At 45.8% G+C, this 24,203-nt stretch overlaps 1 protein-coding gene across 1 annotated transcript in view; it reads left to right on the forward strand.

The window, feature by feature from the left end:
* Positions 1-1,098: 1,098 nt before the first annotated feature.
* Positions 1,099-24,203, forward strand: part of LOC137433507 (uncharacterized) — a 76,328-nt gene continuing 53,223 nt past the window's right edge. Inside the window, exons 1-8 of the mRNA XM_078771636.1 lie at positions 1,099-1,237; positions 9,027-9,092; positions 9,198-9,257; positions 9,346-9,411; positions 9,517-9,576; positions 11,559-11,624; positions 11,730-11,789; positions 21,345-21,439. Coding sequence (XP_078627762.1) covers positions 1,206-1,237; positions 9,027-9,092; positions 9,198-9,257; positions 9,346-9,411; positions 9,517-9,576; positions 11,559-11,624; positions 11,730-11,789; positions 21,345-21,439 — 505 coding nt within the window. The 5' untranslated portion in view covers positions 1,099-1,205. The remainder of the gene's footprint in view (positions 1,238-9,026; positions 9,093-9,197; positions 9,258-9,345; positions 9,412-9,516; positions 9,577-11,558; positions 11,625-11,729; positions 11,790-21,344; positions 21,440-24,203) is intronic.

Raw genomic sequence — 24,203 nt, forward strand, 5'->3', positions numbered from 1 at the left:
CAGGTGCGCGGGAATTCTGGGGGGGGGGGCACGTGTGGCGGACACGAAAGCTCACTGGCGTGAGAACATCATTCCGCGCGCCAAGTGGGCGGCGGCCACGCCCGAGGGGTAGGCGTGGCCGCGGGATATACACCGGGCGCGCAGCTCGGAACGCTTTCGTGTTACAGTGAGCTCTTGAATAAAGACTTTTACAAATTACCACGTTGTCCACTTCCTCCTTGCTTACAAGCAGCGCGGGTAACACCGCGCTTTAATGCCAATTATTAAGTATGTAAAATTTTTAAAATTGCTCTTCTTCTTCCTGTACTCTCCTACCTTTGCCCTCCCCAAACCAACCCAGCGGTGACACGTGTTCCGATAGAAACCCTCACCTGCTCGACACGCGCCGAATGTTTCGCATTTTGTTCGTCCATAGCCCACTGTAACTCGATATATTGCGTTTTTCTTCCGTTCCTCTTGGATGGCCAACCTCACCTCCTCCTCCTCCCATTTCACCCCTGCTGTCCCCCACCCCCAAGACCCTTTTATGTTCCCTGGGAACGTAAAACAATTTCATAATATTATTTTTGCAATGAGTGTGCAGATGACTATAAGTTAACACTGGGTTGTTCCCAGTGAACATAAACTGCCTATACACTGCCCAAACAGAGGGACAGTTTTCCGTGGAACCCTGTGGTAATCCAACATGGCGGATCAAGTATGGTGACGTCACATGCTGATTATCGCGGCAGCGGTGTTCCTGCGTGCGGGGCGGTTGAGGAGGTCAAATGGAAATAACATCTATTAAAACAATTACAATGTATTAGTTCAAGAAAGGATTTTAAAATCGACATTACTGTTATTATGATTAAAATAGAATCAGAAAATCAACTTCCGGTGTCCCAAACTACCCCTAAAGCAACTTCCCGAAAATAAATATAAAACGATTGCTTTATTTTAAAAATTAATAAATAACGATGATGAAGACTTAAAATCTACCAATTAAACTTTACTCCTCATTATTTGAGGATGAGGATGGCTGACGTCACAAATGTATCACGTGGTAACGGTGTACGACGACGAAAACATCATATCAATGCACATTGTCGATGAGCTGGATGTTTTGTTTTCTCGGGAGCTAGCGAATTTTTCGTTGAAATTTTCTCAACACACTCCTCCTCCTTCTCCTATTCCTCCCCTCGTTCGATCTGTCTTTGTTTCCCAAGATGCGTCTTCGTAAGAAGACATCGCAACGAAGGTATCTTATAGTTATACGGGTTTTCACAACATCAAGTGAATTTTATCTCCAAGTCGAGTATTGCGTGCTAATCGATGTACGTCCGGCATCACCTCCTCAGGAAAATGACGCAGTGGCGTTTATTATTTATTAATTACGAGTATAAAGCCCGCCAAAAATGACGGGTTGGAGCAGTTTTTGACGGTGCAGCAGCGGCGTGAGCGTGTTGAAGTCTGGGCTAAGTGACGGTGTCAGGGCCCACTGGCCCAGTCCCACGGCCCAGGGGTGCTTAGTAGGGTGCCTATATCATCTTTTTTTATTCGACGTTCGACAGACGTAAATGAACACTCGTTTTACTCTCCGCACTTTGCACGTCACTTTCAGCGAATGTCGTCTCCCTGTGCTTTGTATTTATTGTGATTTAAAAAAACGCTTCCATACACCGACCTTGAGGCTCGGTTTGCAAGCCACCGTCTACAATTCCAATGTAAGAGACATAATTACCTTCGCAAAAGCGGAAGGTTATGTTTTGATCGCTGTGTATTTATTTGTATGTCTGTGTGTGTGTGTGTGTGTATGTTATTCGCATAACTCAAAAAGTATTCAACCGATTCGCATGAAATTTGGTGGGATGATAGGTTATTATCCGGGAACCATTTGATTAGATTTTGGAATCGATCGGGTCAAAGGTCAAGGTCAAGGTCATGAAAAGGTCAAAATCGTCTTTTTACCATAGCGCGGTCAATTTGTGTCCAATTTGTATGAAACTAATGCCAAAATGCTTTGCTACACAGATCTTGTAGTCTTTTATTTTGGCAACAAAAGTAGCTGCGGCGAAGGTATGCGCTCTACCGAGTGCCCGTTCTAGTTACTCTTCTTTTGGGTCTTCAGAGTCCAAAGGGTCTCTTGGGTCCTCTGGTTAATTTGGGTTTGTTGGGTGCCCAAGCTCTTTTGCATCCTTGGGATCTTCAGGTTAATTTGGGTCTTCAGGATGTTTTAGGTCATTTGGGTCCTTTGGGTCCTCTGCCTCTTTGGGGTCCTTGGGTCTTTTCAGTCATCTCGGTATTTTGGGTCTTTGGGTTCCACTGGGTCCTCAGGGTCTTTAAGAGTCTTTTTGGTGTTTTGGATTGTTTGGTTCTGTGGGGTCATTAAGGGTCTTCAGGGTATTTTGGGTTTTCAGGGACTTTTTGGTCTTCTGGGTCTTTTAGATTTTTTGGGGGTCTTTGGGATATTTTAGGTCTCTGGGGTCTTTTGGGTTTTGGGGTCTTTTTGGTCTTCTGGGTCTTTAAGGGTCTTTGAGATATTTTGGGTCCTTGAGGTATTTAAGGGTCTTCTGGGTCTTTTGGATCTTTGGGGTATTTTTTTAGTTTTCATGGTCTTTTTGGTCTTCTGAGTATTGAAGGGTCGTTTGGGTCTTTGGATCTTCAGGGTCTTTGGATCTTCATGGTCTTTTGGGTATTTTGGTCTTTGGGGTAATTTGGGTGTTAGTGGTCTTTTGGGTGTTTAAGGGTCTTGTGGTATTTTGGGTCTTTTGGGTCTTGTGGATATTTAATGGTCTTTGTTTTTTTGGGGGGGTCTTCATGGTATTTTGGGTGTTCATGGTCTTTTGGGTCTTTAAGGGTCTTGGGGTCTTTTCAGTCTTTTGGGTCTTTGGGTCTTTATTGGTCTTTGGGGAATTTGGGGTCTTCAGTGTCTTTTGGGTTTTTGTGGTCTTTTGGGTATTTAAGAGTCTTCGGGGTCTTTTGGGTGTTTGGGGTCAATTGGGTTTTCAATGACTTTTCTGTCTTTTGGGCCTTTGGGGACTTCTGGGTCTTCATGGTCTTTTGTGTCTAACAGTCTACGGGGTATTTTGGGTGTTTAGGGACTATTTGGTCTTCGGGGTCTTCTGGGTCCTTGAGGTCTTGCGGTCTTTTGGGTCTTTCCAAATTTTTGGGTATTTGGGGTCCATTTGGGGTCCATTTGGGTCTTTTCAGTCTTTTCAGTCTTTTGGGTCTTTCGCGTCTTTTGGTTCTTCAGTGTATTTTGGGTCTTTGGGATATTTTAGGTCTCTGGGGTCTTTTGGGTTTTTGGGTCTTTTTGCTCTTCTGGGTCTTTAAGTGTCTTTGAGGTATTTTGGGTCCTTGAGGTATTTAAGGGTCTTCTGGGTCTTTTGGATCTTTGGGGTATTCTTTTAGTTTTCATTGTCTTTTGGGTCTTCTGGGTATTTAAGGGTCATTGGGGTCTTTGGATCTTCAGGGTCTTTGGATATTCAGGGTCTTTGGATCTTCGGGGTCTTTGGATCTTCATGGTCTTTTGGGTATTTTGGGTCTTTGGGGTATTTTGAGTATTTTGGGTGTTAGTGGTCTTTTGGATCTTTAAGGGTCTTGTGGTATTTTGGGTCTTCTGGATATTTAAGGGTCTTTGTTTTTTTTGGGGGTCTTCAGGGTATTTTTGGTGTTCATGGTCTTTTGGGTATTTAAGGTTTTTTGGGGGTCTTTTGCGTCTTTGTAGTCTTTGTAGTCTTTGTAGTCTTGGTTCTTTAATGGTATTCGGTGTCTTTGGGGTCATTTGGGTCTTTAAGGGTCTTGGGGTCATTTCAGTCTTTTGGGTCTTTGGGGAATTTGGGGTCTTCAGCCTGGTGTTTGCTTAGCGGTTAGGGTGCTGGCTTGGGATCCTAGAATCCTGGGTTCGAATCTCGGTCGATCGCTAAATGAACACCAGGGGGGTTGGCACAGCCTGTCATCCTTCCGAGGTCAGCAAATTGAGTACCAGTTTGTTGGGATGAATGATCCCGGTGTGTACGCTGGTTTAGAATAGGTACACCGTATCCCTGCGCATCGTAAGAGGCGACTAAGGGTTGGCGCCAGGAAGGGCATCCGGCCATAAAACCATTGCCTCAAACACGGAACCATGATTGTCATGGGACCCGCAAGGCTAACCCCCGCTCTAGCGGGGAAAATGGCCTTAAAACGATCATTCATTCATGCATTCAGTGTCTTTTGGGTTTTTGTGGTCTTTTGGGTATTTAAGAGTCTTCGGGGTCTTTTGGGTGTTTGGGGTCAATTGGGTTTTCAATGACTTTTCTGTCTTTTGGGTATTTAAGGTTTTTGGGGGTCTTTTCAGTCTTTTAGGTCTTTCGGGTCTTTTGGGTCTTCAGTGTATTGTGGGTTTTTGGGGTTTGGGATTTTTGGGGTATTTTGGTGGTTTTCTGAGTCATTGGGGCTTTTGGGTCCTTTTTGTCATTTGGGACCTTGGGGTTGTTTGGGTCTTTTGGATCCTCATGGTCTTTTGGATCCTCATGGTCTTTTGGATCCTTGGGGTCCTTTGGGTCTTTGGGGTATTCGGGGTATTCAGGGTATTTTGAGTCTTCAGAGTCCTTGGGGTCTTTGAGGTCTTCGTTAGCTTTTGTGCCTGTTACAGTCTTCAGGATATTTTGGGTCTTTGGGTATTTTGAGTGTTTGGGGTCTTCTGGGTCCTTGGGGTATTTTGGGTCCTCAGAGCGTTTTCGGTCTTTTAACCGGTGGACACACAGTCATGTTCAAAGATTGCCCCTTAACCCCCCTCCCTCCCCCCACTCATATCCCTCCGAAAGCACTACTCAAAGCCTTCAAAACCTAGCCTTATGAAGGGGGACAGACACACAAACACACACACATTGTGTTTTAGATGGTAGATCTCTGTGAGGTGGTTTAGGATGAGACACCCGAATTGCGTACGTACTAAATATGTAGATACTTTCCAAACGCTGCAATCCATCGAATAATCCGATTTTTCAATCCCTCATCAGAACCCTTGTAATTCCAATCGGGGAAAGCGAACTCGGTGCTTTAATGATGAGAGTGTCCGCTACATATGAGGGGATGTCGGTGGATCAAAGCCTGGCCGAGTCATGCCATAGACTTTAAAAATGGTTTGTGCTGCTTCCTCTGTTATCGTTCAGCATTTAAAAGGATGAGAAATACGGGGCCTTCAGGGGCATTGACAATTGTCGTCCGCTCACAACCCCCTCCCACTTCGCACGTTTCCGCCCCTCCCCTACCTCCCACCCCTCGACTCCCCATCCCCCCATACTCCCTCTCCCCTCCCCCCTACCCCCTCCCCCCTACACCTCCTCGCCCCTCCCCCTTCCGCCGTACACGCCCTCTCACATTCCCACACCCCACATCACACATTCCCACACCCCCTCTCGCACATTCCCACACCCCACATCACACATTCCCACACCCCACATCACACATTCCCACACCCGCTCTCGCACATTCCCACACCCCATCTCACACTTTCCCACACCACATCTTGCACTTTCCCACACCACATCTCGCACATTCTTACACCCCCTCTCGCACATTCTTACACCCCCCTCTCGCACATTCCCCCACACCCTCTTACACATTCCCACACCCCCTCTCACACATTTCCCCACCCCCTCTTGCACATTTCCACACCCCCACATGCACATTCCCACACCTCTCACACATTCCCACGACCCCTCGCACACATTCCCACACCCCCTCTCGCACATTCCCACACCCCCTCTCGCACATTCCCACACCCCCTCTCGCACATTCCCACACTCCATCTCTCACATTCCCACACCCCCTCTCGCACATTCCCACACCCCATCTCGCACATTCCCACACCCCATCTCACACATTCCCACACCCCATAACGCACATTCCCAAACTCCCTCTCGCACATTCCCACACCTCCTCTCGCACATTCCCACACCCTCTCCCACACCCCCTCTCACACATTCCCACACCCCCTCTTGCACATTCCCACACCCCCTCTCGCACATTCCCACACCCCCTCTCGCACATTCCCACACCCCCTCTCGCACATTCCCACACCCCCTTTCGCACATTCCCACACCCCCTCTCGCACATTCCCACACCCCCTCTCGCACATTCCCACACCCCCTCTCGCACATTCCCACACCCCCTCTCGCACATTCCCACACCCCTTCACACATTCCCACACCCCCTCTCGCACATTCCCGCAACCCCTCTCGCACATTCCCGCAACCCCTCTCGCACATTTCTGCACCCCCTCTTGCACATTCCCACACCCTATCTGGCACATTCCCGCACCCCTGTTCGCACATTCCCACATCCCCGCTCGCACATTCCCACACCCCCGCTCGCACATTCCCACATCCCCGCTCAAACATTCCCACACCCCTGCTCGTACATTCCCACATCCCCACTCGCACATTCCCACACCCACGCTCGCACATTCCCACACCCCTGCTCGCACATTCCCACACCCCGCTCGCACATTCCCACACCCACTCGCACATTCCCACACCCGCTCGCACATTCCCACACCCGCTCGCACATTCCCACACCCGCTCGCACATTCCCACACCCCCGCTCGCACATTCCCACACCCCCGCTCGCACATTCCCACACCCCCTCTCGCACATTCCCACACCCCCTCTCGCATATTCCCACACCCCCGCTCGCATATTCCCACATCCCCGCTCACACATTCCCGCACCCCCGCTCGCACATTCCCACACCCCCGCTCGCACATTCCCACACCCCCGCTCGCACATTCCCACACCCCCACTTGCACATTCCCACACCCCGCTCGCATATTCCCACACCCCCGCTCGCATATTCCCACCCCCCCCCCCGCTCGCACATTCCCGCACCCCCGCTCGCACATTCCCGCACCCCCGCTCGCACATCCCGCACCCCCGCTCGCACATTCTCGCACCCCCTCTCGCACATTCTCGCACCCCCTCTCGCACATTCTCGCACCCCCTCTCGCACATTCTCGCACCCCATCTCGCACATTCCCGCACCCCATCTGGCACATTCCCGCACCCCATCTGGCACATTCCCGCACCCCATCTGGCACATTCCCGCACCCCATCTGGCACATTCCCGCACCCCATCTGGCACATTCCCGCACCCCATCTGGCACATTCCCGCACCCCATCTGGCACATTCCCGCACCCCATCTGGCACATTCCCGCACCCCATCTGGCACATTCCCGCACCCCATCTGGCACATTCCCGCACCCCATCTGGCACATTGCCGCACCCCATCTGGCACATTCCCGCACCCCCGCTCGCATATTCCCACATCCCCGCTCACACATTCCCACCCCCCCGCCCCCCACCCCCTCTCGCCTGGTCCCACCACCCCATCATTTCAGTGAATTCATCAGTTTATTACCCCATGAGCAAAGTGCAAGGTAAGGTTAAGCAGTTGGTTCACTCTGTGTCTATGATCGGGGAGCAAACTTCATTTCAATTTCACTTGATATTTTGATCACGACAACACAAATCGGAACATGAAACGGCAGATTAGCAGTAGTTACCCTGCGCTCGCGAACTTAGGTACAGTGCATTCAGAAAGTATTCAGACCCCTTCACTTTTTTCACATTTTGTTATGTTGCAGCCTTATGCTGAAATCGTTTAAATTCATTTTTTCCCTCATCAATCTACACTCAATACCCCATAATGACAAAGAGAAAACAGGATTTCAGAAAGTTTTGCTAATTTATTAAAAAGAAAAAACTATAGGAGCGTCTCCTCCTTTAGCATATTTTGATGATAAATCATGACGTCATAGGTCATGTGTTACAGGCGCCATCTTGGAAAAACCAAAAAACGTTGCACCTCTGTATCTCCAAAACCGCTCTATGGAAAAAAAATTGAAACGCAGCTCATTGTAAATAACTCCATATGGGGAATAGGTGTTAACGATGATGTCATTGGTGCCATAATTATGACGTCATAATTCGACATGGACAACGCTTAGTCTGATCAGTTTGAAATATATCGAGCATGATCTATGCAACAATTATTTAGAGATTATACATTTATGATGTTATCGCTCATGTGGTCTGGCAGCCATATTGGATCAAAAAAAAAAGAAACGTTCTAAAACAGAAGAGTTGGCTCACACCAAGTTGACTGCACAGTGTAAGTATTCTATGAATACCACCTCGTTTGACTCTGAAATTGGTTCGGAATCTTGTCCCGAGCGCACAGAGGAGTAAGATAATTGTTTTAGTCTGTCTGCCTGTCTGTCAGGAGGATGAAATTGAAAATCATTCCAAACATGAAACTTCTTGTTTTTGTGACGTCATAAAAAAAACACAAGCACCAGGCACAAATAACGAATTCAACGTGTTAAATAAGGTGGTGTAAAAATATCAATGGCGGTAAACTTCTGAAAATATTTTTTCTAGAGCCTTCAAAACATTTTATTTCAAATGAATTAAACACTAGAACACAAATCGCCTTTTTGACCTCCAGTTTTGAAAAACCTCCAGTTCAGCAGTACTTGGACAAAATATTACCCCATCTCGACCAATCAAATTTGATGAGCTCATGCTCTCAGCTTTGGGTAAATCAAGATTTGGACAAAATCCCGGCTCGTAGGAAACATAGATCGTGCTAGGAAAGGCAAAGAAAGATTTGAAAAGACGCATCGTATGTCCTTTTTGTCAAGACTGTGGGGAGTAAGGTGTTCTATGAACTCTCCAGTTTACTTATTATCACTTGCCGGCGGGAGGAAGGAGTGGTGCGAGAGTGCGCAGGACGTACAGGAGCATCATCAGGGAATGAGGTGTGTCAGCTGATGGATGAACAAACATTGAGAGCACATTCATTTGTCCACCTGCCCATCTCAACCAAAATCATGGGGGGTTTTTTTGTTATTTTTTATGCACATTTTCCCAATATTTTTTAATTTTATGTGATGTTTAGTGCAGGGGAATTGTGGTGTCAGTTGTTGAAATGGAGAATGTATATACATCCGGTTTAGCACATTTGTATTCAGTTGTGGATGAAGAGTTCTGTTCTTTTGCAGGGAACCAAAGATGAACATGTCGTTACCATCCAAGACAAAGAAAATCAGTTGTTGGAACCGTCCGAAGTAAATAATTTTATTTTCCTCCTCTTGACTTTTTAAACTTGTTTTAGGATGTATCTACCGCATCACATGTAGAAGAAACTGACTTTTCAATCTTTTTCAACCTAGGCAAAAGTTTACCACACATGATGAGAAGAACAAGTGTTGTGGTGACACTGCACCTGACGTGTGAGTAAGAGAAAATATCCCTTTGGAATGATATCCGATTTAGCACATTTGCATTCAGTTGTGGATGAAGAGCTCTGTTCTTTTGCAGGGAACCAAAGATGAACAAGTCTTTACCATCCAAGACAAAGAAAATCAGTTGTTGGAAGCGTCTGAAGTAAATAATTTTATTTTCCTCCTCGTGACTTTTAAAACTTGTTTTAGGATGTATCTACCGCATCACATGTAGAAGAAACTGACTTTTCAATCTTTTTCAACCTAGGCAAAAGTTTACCACACATGATAAGAAGAACAAGTGTTGTGGTGACACTGCACCTGACGTGTAAGTCTGAGAAAATATCCCTTTGGAATGACCTGGCATGAAACGTGTTCGCAATAGAAATGGTATTCCTTTAAGGAAATTCAAACTCTCCCTGTCGTATCTCGATCACATTTTGCTCCTTAAATATTTTTATATGCCACTTCTCAATACCAATACTCAATACCATTTCAACCAGACATATCAAAATATTAATCTTCGTTTGCAAATATTTGATCCATAACAAAGGACCCAACGACTTCTTTGTGCAATATTATATCAGAATAATACCAACAATCCTGTCAGCCAACACAAGGAACTTTGAGGAGGCCATTTCTCCCATAATGCCTGCTCTCAATGAACACCACATTAATTAAATTAATCAGTTCATGTACTTATCACTGAGAAGGTGTTGGGTGTTGGGATGGTTTTGGAGTGTATGGAGATGAGGACATTGTGGAGGAGGGGCAGAAACATCACCAGGGGATGAACGAACATCTGTTACGGGTACATCGCCTGGTAACGGGTGGCCTCTCTCGGACTGCTTCCATGACGTAAGACCCTGAAGCCGACGAGTGGCGGACAACTCTTCGACCGGACGGGTTGCTAAGCAACCACGGACGCTATCTAAGATGATTAAAATCTGGCAGAGTCCCTGCGGCTAACTTTGTTTACTTTCCCGGTGACTAATTAGTTATGTCAGTTAGGGAATTTGCTCTCGGCTCGCACCTTTATCTTTTTATTACATACGGCTGAGCGAAACCGTAGGTGGGATGCCGGCTGGACTAGCATAGTGAATCAGTGGGGCACAACCTCCCTTCTATTTATTGTACGCTACGTCTAACCAATGAAAGAAAGAGACAGTCGAGCAGGTTTGGAAACAACAAATCTTGCATTAAACAGGCAAACAGGCATTCACAAGAAAATGCAGTGTCACATCAGAAACAGTCCTATCCCTGTCATTCAATGAAACCCCTAGTACAACAACAGGCATTTTAAGGCCATTTTCCCTGCTAGAGCAGGGATTAACCTTGCAGACCCCATGACAATCTTCTCCATTTTGCCCTATTTTCTAAATCTCCCCTTGTTAACCCCCTTGCCCGCACTTCTTCTTCCACCACCTTTAGCCAAGTCTTTCTCGGTCTTCCCCGTCATCTACTTCTGCATTAATTTCCATGACTCTTCTCACCCAGTCACTTTCATCCTTCCTCAACACATGACCAAACCATTTCAACCTGTTTCTCTTCACAGCATCCATCACAGGCTCTATTCCCATCATCTTTCACAATTCATCATTTGTCCTCTCTCAACGATAGTCCGCACATCCACCGAGCCATTCGCATTTCCACCCTTTCCAGCCTTCGTTACTGCTCTACCTTCATTACCCATGTCTCACTCCCATAAATCATAACACTTCTCACACATGCAGCATACACCTTTCCCTTCAGCTTCAATGACACTCCCCTCCTCGTCAGCATGCCACTCAGTTCCCGAAACTTCTTCCATGCACATCTCACTCGAGCAACCGTTGCCGAGTCTGATCCACCTTCTCCATTCAGCATGTCTCCTTGGTAACAAAATGTTTTCACACCTTCCAGCTCTCGTGTTCAGGCCGTTAGTTCTCCTATGGTTGGCAGCGAGTGTCCCGGAAGCATTGAAGGAAAGAGTGGCAATCATATGTGGGAAAATTGCATACTCAGTCAGGGTCGCCCAGATAGCTCAGATGACAGAGCACTGATACGGTTTTCCAGACGACCTGGCTTCGATTCCCGGTTTGGGAATGTAATTTTCCCACATATATCTATTTAATTATTTAATCGTGTTCATTAAGATAACATTTCAATCTTTTTCAACCTGGGCAACAGTTTACCACACATGATAAGAAGAACAAGTGTTGTGGTGACACTGCACCTGACGTGTAAGTCTGAGAAAATATCCCTTTGGAATGATATCCGATTTAGCACATTTGTATTCAGTTGTCGATGAAGAGTTCTGTTCTTTTGCAGGGAACCAAAGATGAACAAGTCTTTACCATCCAAGACAAAGAAAATCAGTTGTTGGAAGCGTCTGAAGTAAATAATTTTATTTTCCTCCTCGTGACTTTTAAAACTTGTTTTAGGATGTATCTACCGCATCACATGTAGAAGAAACTGACTTTTCAATCTTTTTCAACCTAGGCAAAAGTTTACCACACATGATAAGAAGAACAAGTGTTGTGGTGACACTGCACCTGACGTGTGAGTAAGAGAAAATATCCCTTTGGAATGACCTGGCATGAAACGTGCTCACAATAGAAATGGTATTCCTTTAAGGAAATTCAAACTCTCCCTGTCGTATCTCGATCACATTTTGCTCCTTAAATATTTTCTGTACCATTGTTTGGAGGTTTCAGGGCTGAGTGATTCCCTGAGCTCTTTAACCTGGGTTGACACGTCTCTTGTAAAGAGTTGACAAATTATCGCCGGTACCCTGAACAAATGACAAATTATTGCCAGTCAACAAAACGATTGGTCAACCGATCCGTGAAAACCTTGTGCCACACCTGGTCCCACAGCCAGACTAAAAAGTTAGGGAGAGGTATCTGAAGAAGAAGATGAAGTTTAAGGTTGTAAGAATGTCCATCGAGAAGTGCAAATGACAAGCGTCAGGAGGTACCTGATCTGAGGAGAGGGATGTGATACACGGAATACCACTTCAACCAGACATATCAAAATATTAATCTTCGTTTGCAAATATTTGATCCATAACAAAGGATGCAACGACTTCTTTGTTCAATATTATAGCAGAATAATACGAACAATACTGTCAACCAATACAAGGAACTTTGAGGAGGCCATTTTTCCCATAATGCCTGCTCTCAATGAACACCACATTCATTAAATTAATCATTTCATGTACTTGTCACGGAGAAGGTGTTGGGTGTTGAGGTAGTGTTGGGCTGGTGTTGGTGTGCATGGAGATGAGAATATTGTGGAGGAGGGGCAGAAACATCACCAGTGGATGAACAAACATCTGTTGTGGGTACATCTCCTGGTATGGGGTGGCTTCTCTCGGAATGCTTCCTGACGTAAGACCCTGAAGCCGACGAGTCGTGGACAACTCCGCCATCCAAGGTGATTAAAATCTGGCAGAATCCCTGCGGCTAACTGTCACTTTACTTTCTCGGTGACTAATTAGTTACGTCAGATAGTGACTGCTCTCGGTTCCCACCTTTATCTTTTTGTTACATACGGCTGAGCGAAACTATATGTGGGATTCCGGCTGGACTAGCATAGTGAATCAGTGGGGCACAACCTCCCTTCTATTTATTGTATGCTATGTCTAACCAATGAAGGAAAGACAATCGAGCAGGTTTGGAAACAAGAAATCTTGCATTAAACAGGCACTTATTTTCAAGAGAATGCAGTGTGACATAAGAAACAATCCTCTCCTTAGCATTCAATGAAACCCCTTGTACAACCGGCTTTAAACAAAATACAGGTGGGCGCCACGTTCATCCGGGGGAATTATATAGAAAAGGGGACATAAAGGAAGAAGTTGGTGCGTGTTGGTGACTCGTTCCTCACCCTCATGTAAACAGGCTTGGCCCCGTAGATCTCAATGAGGTGTCGATGCAGGTGGATGCACGGTGTAAGTGAGATGTGTGCTGTCGTGGAGTGTATTGTGTGGTGCTTAGCTCTGAAAAGAAATGTTGGAATTCTTGTGTCGTTCATTTAACGTTTGCTGTTGCTGTTTTTGTTGAGCACATGCACTCCCAGGAAATTGTGCACAGGGATATAAAGGTAACCAACTACCCCAGTGCAGACCGTGATACGTTCTGCGTAACACTGCAATGAAAACCATTTTTTGATGGAGGAAAGGAAGGAATGGGAGTTGGAAGTGGGAATCACTAGAATGCACATTATCAAGTTGATTAAACATTCTTTATTCAAGAAGAAGAAGAATTGTCATACCAGATACCGATACCACGGGGTGGGACTAAACATTTACGGAGAGAGAATTGGGGTCTCCTTCTCACTCTGAATCCACTCCCACAGATATGCTACCCAGACAGAAACCATACTTGGGGTACCCTTAGGCAACATGCAAACTTTGAGTATTTTTTTTAGTTTTTGAAGACTATATATAACGAGAGCAATGTGACTGCGTCACCAATATGCCTCCAAGTAGTTCCACAATGGGTAGATGCCCTCGTTCACTGTCCTAAAAATGAAAAAGTTTGATTTAAATCCCTTCAGCTGTTTTCAAGTATCACATTTTCACCAGCCATGACAGGTTTCACATCGATCAGTGAAGCAGTTTCAGAGAAGGATTTTAAAAAAATATTGGCTTCAAGCTAATATGGCTGCCACGCCACGTTTTTCTATCCAAGATGCTGCCAAACCACGTGACCTACGAAATCGGCATTTTCAAACTATATGCAACAATGGTGATAGGTGATATTTATAAAATTTCGCATCGATAGGGTAAGCGATTTCAGAGATATAATTATTTAATATTTTCCTTCAATTCAATATGGCTGCCACACCATGTGACCAATGATGTTTTCTTGATTATCCTTTAATCGCAATGCCTAGTCAATGACACACGTAAAAGTTTGAGTCAATTGTTTTGGTGGTTCGGGAGATGTTGTTTTTTTTAAAGGTTTTAGGTTAAATCCAATATGGCTGCCAAACCATGTGACCTATGATGTCACAAATTTAATATTTCAATAAAAATGGGTCATAGATATTGCACATGCAATTTCAGATTTAATAATAATAATACACTTATTTTGTATAGCGCTTTTCAAGAAACCCAAAGACGCTTTAACATGGTACATAAAACAAAGACAAAAGAGACAAAAATACATAATTAAAAAACCAAACAGAAAGGAAGGAGAAGAGACGATCAGGGGTTGAATGCAGTGTTGAACAGGTGGGTCTTGAGTGATGATTTGAATGTGGTGAGTGAGGAGGAGTCTCTGATGGTTTGAGGTAGTGAGTTCCAGAGTGTGGGAACAGCGATGGAGAAGGCCCTGTCCCCCCAGGATCTGAGTTTGGTCCGGATGGGGGGGGGGACAGGAGGTTGGCAGCAGCAGAGTGGAGGGTGCGTGTGGGAGTGTGTCTGGGGAGGAGGTCAGTCAGGTAGGATGGGGCCAGGTTATGAAGGGCTTTGTATGTCAGAAGGAGGATTTTGTACTGGATTCTCTGGGAGATGGGGAGCCAGTGGAGCTTGTGAAGGACGGGGGTGATGTGGTCCCGGGCCCGGGAGTGGGTGAGTAGACGGGCAGCGGAGTTCTGAATGTATTGAAGTTTATTGATGATATTTGAGGGTGAACCATAGAGGAGGCTGTTGCAGTAGTCCAGACGGGAAGTGATGAAGGCGTGGATGAGGGTTTCTGCAGCTGTGGAGGAGAGGGATGGACGGAGACGGGCGATGTTTTTCAGATGAAAGAAGGCTGTCTTGGTGATCTGTTTAGTGTGTTTGTCGAAGGAGAGGGTTTGGTCAAAGATGATGCCAAGATTCTGGATGTGAGGGGAGGTGGTACTGGGATACCGTCGATGTTGAGGGTGAATTTGTGGGTGGATTTGGTGAGCGTTTTTGGTCCAATAATGATTATTTCGGATTTATCACAGTTTAGTTTGAGGAAGTTGATTTGAAGCCAGTATTTTATTTCAGTGATGCAGTTTGTCAGGATAGAGTGGGTAAAAAATAAAATATAATCACCTTTAGAGGCCATTTTTCCCCGCAAAGCGGGGGTTGGCCTTTTTGGGCACCGTGGTTGTTGTTGTTTTTTTGGTCCCCTTTTTGAAGCAATGTTTTACGGCCGGATGCCCTTCCTGCCGCCAACCCTTTTTGTCGCCTTTTTACGACAAGCAGGGAATTACCAGTGAACTGGTACTCAATTTGCCGACCTCGGAAGGATGACAGGCTGAGTCAACCCCCCTGGCGTTAATTCAGCGATCGACCGGGATTCAAACCCAGGATCCTAGGATCCTAAGCTGGCACCCTAGCCGCTAGCCCAACACCAGGTCTCAGAGTGGGTGACGGTGGAAATTGACTTGGCAGAAATGAAAAGCTGGATGTCATCGGCAAAGCAGTGGAATTGGAGACCATGACGACAGATTAAGTGACCAAGGGGGAACAGGTACAGGATGAAGAGGAGGGGACCGAGAACTGAACCTTGGGGGACACCTTGGGGGAGGGGAGCGGTGGGGGATTTGCAGTTATTGATGGAGATGAACTGGTGCCTGTCGGAGAGGTATGATTTGATCCAAGAAAGGGCAGTGCCAGTGATGTTAAAGGTGGTTTCAAGTCGGGTAAGGAGGCTGATGCGATTGATGGTGTCAAAGGCAGCGCTGAGGTCGAGAAGGATGAGCATGTTGAGGTTACCGGCGTCGGAGGAGAGAAGAAGATCGTTGGTGATTTTGAGGAGTGCAGTTTCCATACTGTGTTTGAGGCAGAATCCGGATTGGAATGTTTCATACAGGTTATTGGCAGAGAGGTGATGTTTGAGTTGAGTGGCTACAGCGCGTTCCAAAACTTTTGACAGAAAGGGTCGGTTGGAGATGGGTCTGAAGTTATTTGGGGTGTCAGGATTGAGTCCAGGTTTTTTCAGAATGGGGTGACAGCAGCGATTTTGAGGGATGGTGGGATGATGCCAGTAGACAGGGAGGAGTTTATCATTGCAGTGATAAGTGGAGAGAGAGCAGGAAGGCAAGCCTTAACAAAGCTGGAGGGGATGGGGTCCAGAGTGCAGGTGGCAGTTTTCATTCCTGTGAGGAGTTCAGAGAGGTCAGTAGGGGAGACTGGGGAAAACTGAGATAGGGGTTGGCAGGATAAGGGGGGGGGGGCAGATGGTTAGAGGGGGAACAGGTGCGGTGGTGGTTAAGCTGCTGTAGATGTTGTCTATCTTGCTTTGGAAGAATGAAAGGAAAGAAATGCAGTTGTCGACTGTGAATGACTGGGTGGTGGTATCCAGGGGGCTGAGGAGTTTGTTTATTGTGGAGAAGAGTGCGTTTGGGTTTCCGGAGCCAGAGTGGATTATTTGAGATTAGTCGGTGGAGCGGGCGTGGGAAAGGGCATCTTTGTAATGCTGCAGGTGGTCTTTGTAGGCTTCGGAGTGGATTGTGAGACCTGTTTTATTACGGAGTCTTTCCAGTTGGCGGGCACGGGTTTTCATCAGGCGGAGTTCAGGGGTAAACCAGGGAGCAGAATGGGTGAAGGAATCTGTTTTGGTTTTTATAGGCGCAAGCTGGTCAAGGCAGGAGGAGAGAGTGTGGTTGTAGTAGTCAGTGAGGTCAGAGGGGCTGTGCAAATCAACGAAGGGAGAGGTGGACAGTTTTTCGGAGAGGGAAGATGAGAATGAGGTAGGTGAAAGAGAGTTTAGCTTACGAAAGTTGATTATGCGTTTTTGCCTTAGTGCTGGGGTGGGAATGTTGATGGTCATAGTGATGGCTAAGTGATCGGAGAGAGTGAGGTCAGAGCCAGAGAGATGGTGTAGATGTAGTCCAATAGAACAGACAAGGTCCAGAATGTGACCACGGTTATGGGTGGGAAAGTTGACATGTTGAGTGAGGTTAAAGCAATTAAGAATATCAATGAAGTCAGCGGTTATTGCGGAATCAGTGGAGTCCATGTGGATATTGAAATCACCGAGGAGGAGGGTTGAGGGGGAGAAGGAACAGAGCTGGGTCAGAAAGTAAGAGAAGTCAGACAGGAATGATGGGTGTGGTTTGGGAGGGCGGTAGACAACTGCCATGACTGACTGTGTGTGACCAGAAAGTTTAAAAGCCAGGTGTTCAAATGATGGAGCAGATGAGATGGAGACGGGGCTGGTCTTGATGTCCTGTCAGTGTATTACAGCAATTCCACCACCTCGGCCCTCCGAGCGTGGTTTGTTGATGTATGAGTAACCATTGGGTGTAGTGAGGTTGAGTGAGAGGTAGTCCAGAGGTTGTTGCCAGGTTTCAGTCAGACAGAGAAAGTCCAGTTTATTGTCCAGAATGAAGTCGTTTAGGATGTGGCTTTTATTGTTGAGGCACCGGGTATTGAACAGAGTAAGCTTCATATTGCTTTGTATGGTGTGGATGGACTCGGGTGATTTTGCCAGGGCTTGCAGACAGGGGGCGCGTTCGTGTATGTTGTTGTGATGACGTAGTCGACGGGTGAGAGTGCGCTCAGCTGACCAGAGTGAGGGGATGGAGTGACCTGCCTGGGAATATACAAACTTGCGACCGGAGCCTCTATGGATGTATCTGGGTCGTCGTAGGAGTCCGTGGTTTTTGATGACAGAGATGCATGGCGGAGTGGAGTGGTTGTTGAGTTGAAGAAGCCTAGCGGTGGAGTACCTCAGAGCCATGCCAGGTAGGAGTGAAGGGGCACAGAGCCCGGAGAGGTCCTCTCACAGATCACAGATCACAGATAATAGTCTAGTAGGAAGACTAGGTCCCCCTGCACCCCCCGGAGATATACTTCTAATCAGTGTTTCTAGATTGGAAAAAATGTGTAGAAAATGACTAGCTATGGCCCCAAGCTGAAAAAATGTCCCACATACCATTTTTATGCAAATTACTGCTGCCATTATCAAAAAAAGACTAGGTCCCCCTGCACCCCCCGGAGATATACTTCTAATCAGTGTTTCTAGATTGGAAAAAATGTGTAGAAAATGACTAGCTATGGCCCCAAGCTGAAAAAATGTCCCACATACCATTTTTATGCAAATTACTGCTGCCATTATCAAAAAAACGATTTTTGACATATCTCAGCCAATATTGCAGATAATTGAAAAATGAAGGTGTCTAGACCCATGTTTTGAAGGGCATAGATCATGATAGAACTATTCATAACATGATTACATGTGTCTATGGTATACTAGTATGCTAATTAGTGCTTTATTTACAAAATAATCACAGTTTTACGAAATAATAGACTCATATTAAGGTCCGTCTACACAGACGTTAACACAAAGTTTTATTTTTCTAAATATTACAACTGTCAAAATAGTCCTAGCACTCAATGTGACCACTCTTCTCTTGCTTGTTTTAGATAAACATCATTAGCATTAGTGATTCTACACTGAGTCAGTCCATCATTTTCATCGAAATCGTCAGAGTCAAACTCTTCTTCTCCTTCCTCTTCCTCCTCCTCTTCGTGCTCTCCTGTGTTCAGAAGATCCACCAGTGAGGTTGGTAGGATGGGACCACTGGACCACATTGGTTTCAACAGTCCTTCATCAGTCCTTATCCATCCTTGCTCCTCATAAGGTTTTGGCTTTTCGATGATAGGTTGATCGGCTCTTTTGTACAATGCTACGCGGTGGTTCACACGCTGGATGTGCGGCTTCAGGGCAGACTGGCATGGAGGAAGGCGAGCCAGATCAACCTTGGACTTGGATGTGAGGGTCTTGTCCTCTCCCACCATTTTTCGTAGCAGCTTGGCACGGACAATGTCCACTGATGACTCGCGACTCTGGCCGTACATCACACAGGTGAATTTTTCTAACTGCCTCTCCACCTCAGGGTTGGCATCCCAGTTGTCACCCAGTTCACCGAATGCCCTGTGAAACCTGGGATTCTTCTCCAGTTTTTTCAAGGGCCCGACTTTTCCCTTCCCTTTGAAGGCACTGGTGCAGTCTTCTCCGCTGAACACATAGTACCCCAGGAGAGTGGCACAGTAGTCCTCTCCCAGGGATTCTGCCAGCTCAGAGACGTTGACAAGTTGGCGATGCTTCCCTGACCCTGTATCCAGGTACACCGTCAGCTTGATGTTGTGGGCATGGTGGAGCAGGATCAGGAGGATGTCTGTGTCCGGTGTTCTGACTACAGCGTTCTTGTATCCGATGGTAGCAGCATGATGGAGGTACAGAACCACCCTGGTATCAGTCTCTTCCTGGTTGCTGTAGATCGTGGGGAGTTCACGTACCTCGACCTGAAACACAAAAAGGCACCGCATTTCAATCACCAGTCACTGCCAGTTTCAGTATATCTCCGGGGGGTGCAGGGGGACCTAGTCTTTTTTTGATAATGGCAGCAGTAATTTGCATAAAAATGGTATGTGGGACATTTTTTCAGCTTGGGGCCATAGCTAGTCATTTTCTACACATTTTTTCCAATCTAGAAACACTGATTAGAAGTATATCTCCGGGGGGTGCAGGGGGACCTAGTCTTTTTTTGATAATGGCAGCAGTAATTTGCATAAAAATGGTATGTGGGACATTTTTTCAGCTTGGGGCCATAGCTAGTCATTTTCTACACATTTTTTCCAATCTAGAAACACTGATTAGAAGTATATCTCCGGGGGGTGCAGGGGGACCTAGTCTTCCTACTAGACTATAAGGATAAGGAATTCAATTAATTATATTCTTTATAGGATAAGGAATTCAATTAAAACATTTTTGGCTGGGATACCACTTCACCAATGATGACATCATTATCATGCTTTTGTTCTCCATTGGGAGTACTTGACAATGTGCCAGGTTTCAAATTTTTCCATTCAGCGGTTTCTGGGAAATAATTTTTTAATTACTTGCGTTTAATCGAGGATGGCTGCCATACCACGTCACCTATGACGTCACAATTATCATAAAAAACATTCTGCATGGGTGCCACTCCTACCCTCAAAGTTTCGTCTCAATCGGGCACGTGGTTGCTGAGAAAAACAAGGTTTAGCCCGTACGGATGGATGGACGGACAACCCGAAAACATAATGCCTCCGGCCACCTTCAAGGGCAGAGGCATTAAAAAACTATTTTCCCAAAACAAGGCTGAAAGCCACTACATGGAAAGAGCTACAAGGAAAAAGAAGAGGAAAAACTGGCAAAACCTTCATCTAGTCCTGAAACGAGGAAACGTCTTCACAGGACCACTGTGCAGGAGGGGGTATCTAGGCCAGTGGAAAAATTAATTTTCCTACACCCATTGGGTGTATTTCAAAAGACCCCATATCCGTACTGGAAGGCTGGTGGCTACTGAAGGGAGCTCATCGACCCTTTCTCAGGTGTTGTTTTTAGTCCTTGCAGGGTGTCACAGTCACCCTCCCCGCTAGCAAAGCCCTCAGGTACTCAATGACTTGCATCCTTCCAGGCAGACACTTTCCCATTCACAAGCCACTCTTGGGTTCCTATCACTCCTCCAGTTAGTTCTTAGTATAAACTTCTTAAAGTTTAGATGCAGTACATGCATTACACTTTCCTCGTGCATCCAATCTTGAACTTTCAAAGTCAGCGCTCACTAATGTGGAGGATTGCTGGAAGTGAGCACTGTATTTGAAATTTGCATTTTGATTAAATGTTGGGCTGTTTCGACTCCCCATTAAAGCACTTCCTTCTTTGAGATGCAGATAGATCTTCTTTAGTACAATGCACGTGGCTGTGGAAAGCATCATTTGCAGGCAGGTTCAACGTACATCCGAAGTAAGGCACACATTGACGAATCATCCTTTCTGTGAATTACCAGGATGGCAGCATATTGCTGACCCGGGATTCTATCCCAGGCTACACAGCTCAGAGGTGAGTGTAGGAGCTTGCGACACGAAGGGGAAAGAAAAAAGTGTGGTTAAAAATATATATTTAGTGATCTTCACCCCCTCTTTACACGTGACATTTCTTGGCTTCATTGTCAACTGTATTTGAAGATGCTTGGTGGGGTAGCACAGTGTAGTTAGTGGTGGTGTTTGCTGTCTGAATGTAGAAAACACAAATACCTGATGCAGTCTGATTTTTCACCTGCCTGACTGCATTTTTATTCTCACATTTTCTTATTTGTGACATTTATTTAACGACAGCTTTACAAAATCTTTCTTTTCTGCAGGAATGCTGAGCTTAAAGTGATAAATGAATCTGTTGAGGAAGAGTATGCTGAACCCCAAGTAACAAATGTATCTGCTGGGGAAAAGCTGCGAACTGGTGAGTTTTGAGAAATAATCTTTTCACAAAATATATTATCGTCTCATTTACAAGTACAACAAGAGTGACCTGAAAATGTTTGTTGTTGATTTGTTTCTTTTTCAATTTGCTGGTGGTGCCTGCTTGTTCCTCATGACAGTGATACAAACAACTTCCTCTCATCACAGTAATCTTTCCCGTGAATGCTCCAGACTTTTTGTTTTGATCCTCCAGGAACGCCATGGCGGTGTTTTAGCAGCTCCACTCGGTCACAGGTGTAACTTTAGTGCAGAGGCATCCGATGTGTAATATTTGGCCAAGCTGAGCATCACCTCAAGCAATACAAAACAATACTGATTGGTGATATTGATGGAAGAGGAGGAAGACAAGGATTAAAATGGACAGACAAGATGATGGAATAGATGAGGAAGTTAAAGATACAGCTGCTGAATAAACATTTGAATGGTGTTCCGTAAGAGGCAATCTCTGGATTGTAGACGGTACCAGATGATGGTGAGAGAGCAAATTAATTGAAAATGAAAATATAAAACGGCATGATCACTGAGGTGGAGGAAACGCTCAAAGGAAGCAAGTAATAGGTTTGGGTTGGGAAGGGTTAATGCGGTTCAGAAAGATCATGGTCAGGAGGATGGATGACGTGAGATGGTGGTTAAATTGGGTGTCCCGTCTGCCAGCATGAGGTGGTGAGTGTTAAAGATCACATAGTGTCCTTCACAAAGAGGAGGGAGCTATCACTGGCCGGCACCTTGGGCGAATTCCAAATTCCTCCCATCACCAGCTGAGGACACTGCATCAACGGTACATCTGCCTTCTTAGCCAATGATGCTTGGTACTCCACAGTCTTGTTTGTGCTAAATAGAACATGGAAAAAGCCTGCTTTGTCTGATTCGAAAATATAAATCCCATTAACATCCTTCCACAAACATAAATTTGCCTTCTTTGTTGTTGTCCAACACTGTTTCAGATGCATATTTGTGTGTTTTTTCCACCATTATTCCTTTATCCTTTTCCTGGAGAGAATCCACCATTTATAAATTACTAGGGCATGCCCGTACTATATATATATCTAAAATTATATCCCCCCCCTCTATTTACATGAAATGGTTTGGTTCATGAAATGTTTTGGTCCATTCGCAACGCCAAAGCGAACGGCGAACGCTTTACATGAAATGGTTTGGTTCATGAAATGTTTTGGTCCATTCGCAACGCCAAAGCGAACGGCGAACGGCTTGCGAGTACAGTGACAATCCCCCCCCCCCCCTCTATTTACATGAAATGGTTTTAATTAGTTTTAAAACATAGTTTAACGCCAACATATGGCATGCCCGTACGCGTACTATCCGTAATGGCGCACGCTCTCACAGGAGCTCCGGAAGGTCGCATATCGCAGGAAAGCGAAAGAATCGCAAATTAGTTTTAATTAGTTTTACAACATAGTTTAACGCCAACATAGCGCCAACATAGTTTGCCGACGGGAAATAAATGAATACGCTCTCAAATGTGCCATCCGAGGCAGAGTGTGTTCGCCACGTTCGGCACACGTGATAGCTCGCTGCTCTCTGATTGGTTGAATCGTTTTTTGGACATAGCTCGGTAACTACTTCTGCGATTAATTTAAAACCTTGAAAAGGCACATCCTCGGGTCCCCAGCAATATACCTGGCAAGTTTCAAGTATATCGGACCGGTAGTTGTCGAGAAACAGCGGTCACAGACAAACAAACACACACACACACAGACACACACACACACACACACACACACAGAGATTGCTGGAATTATAGATAGATACTGTGTCCAACAGGGCTGTACACAACAACAACAACAACAAACAACAGGCATTTTAAGGCCATTTTCCCTGCAAGAGCGGGGGTTAGCTTTGCGGTCCCCATGACAATCTTCTCCATTTTGCCCTATTTTCTGCATCTCTCCTTGTTAACCCCCTCACCCGCATTTCTTCTTCAACCCTCTTTAGCCAAGTCTTTCTCGGTCTTCCCTGTCCTCCATTTCCTTCTACATTCATTTCCATCACTCTTCTCAACCAGTCACTTTCATCCTTCCTCAACACATGACCAAACCATCTCAACCTGTTTCTCTTCACAGCATCCATCACAGGCTCTATTCCCATCATCCTTCGCAATTCATCATTTGTCTTCCTCTCTCTCAACGATATTCCACACATCCACCGAACCATTCGCATTTCCACCCTTTCCAGCCTTGGTTGCTGCTCTATGTTCATTACCCATGTCTCGCTCCCATAAATCATAACACTTCTCACACATGCAGCATACACCTTTCCCTTCATCTTCAACGACACTCCCCTCCTCGTCAGCACGCCACTCAGTTCCCGAAACTTCTTCCATGCACATCTCACTCTCGCAACCGTTGCCGAGTCTGAGCCACCTTCTCCATTCAGCATGTCTCCGAGGTAGCAAAATGTTTTCACACCTTCCAGCTTCACGCCATCTCCAAGATCCAACTCAACATTTCCTCCATCTGCAGCTCCCTCTGTGCACACCTTACACTTGAATGTAGCTGCCACACTGGTTAATGACCCTCTCAAACCACTACATTTTTGATGAACCCACTCAGCGCACATTGTACATTGAATGGAATTCACTCCGACACCCTTCCTGCACATAGCACACGGCCACTTCCCAGTTCTTTCTACCTCACCACATGCTTTACCACTTGCCATCACCTTCGTTTTTCTGATATTCACCTTCAGACCTTTTGTCTCCATACATTCCTTCCACTTGTTCATCT

This window comes from Myxine glutinosa, chromosome 1 (genome assembly GCF_964187855.1).
Source record: "Myxine glutinosa chromosome 1, kmMyxGlut1.1, whole genome shotgun sequence".
In the NCBI taxonomy this organism is placed as follows: domain Eukaryota; kingdom Metazoa; phylum Chordata; class Myxini; order Myxiniformes; family Myxinidae; genus Myxine; species Myxine glutinosa.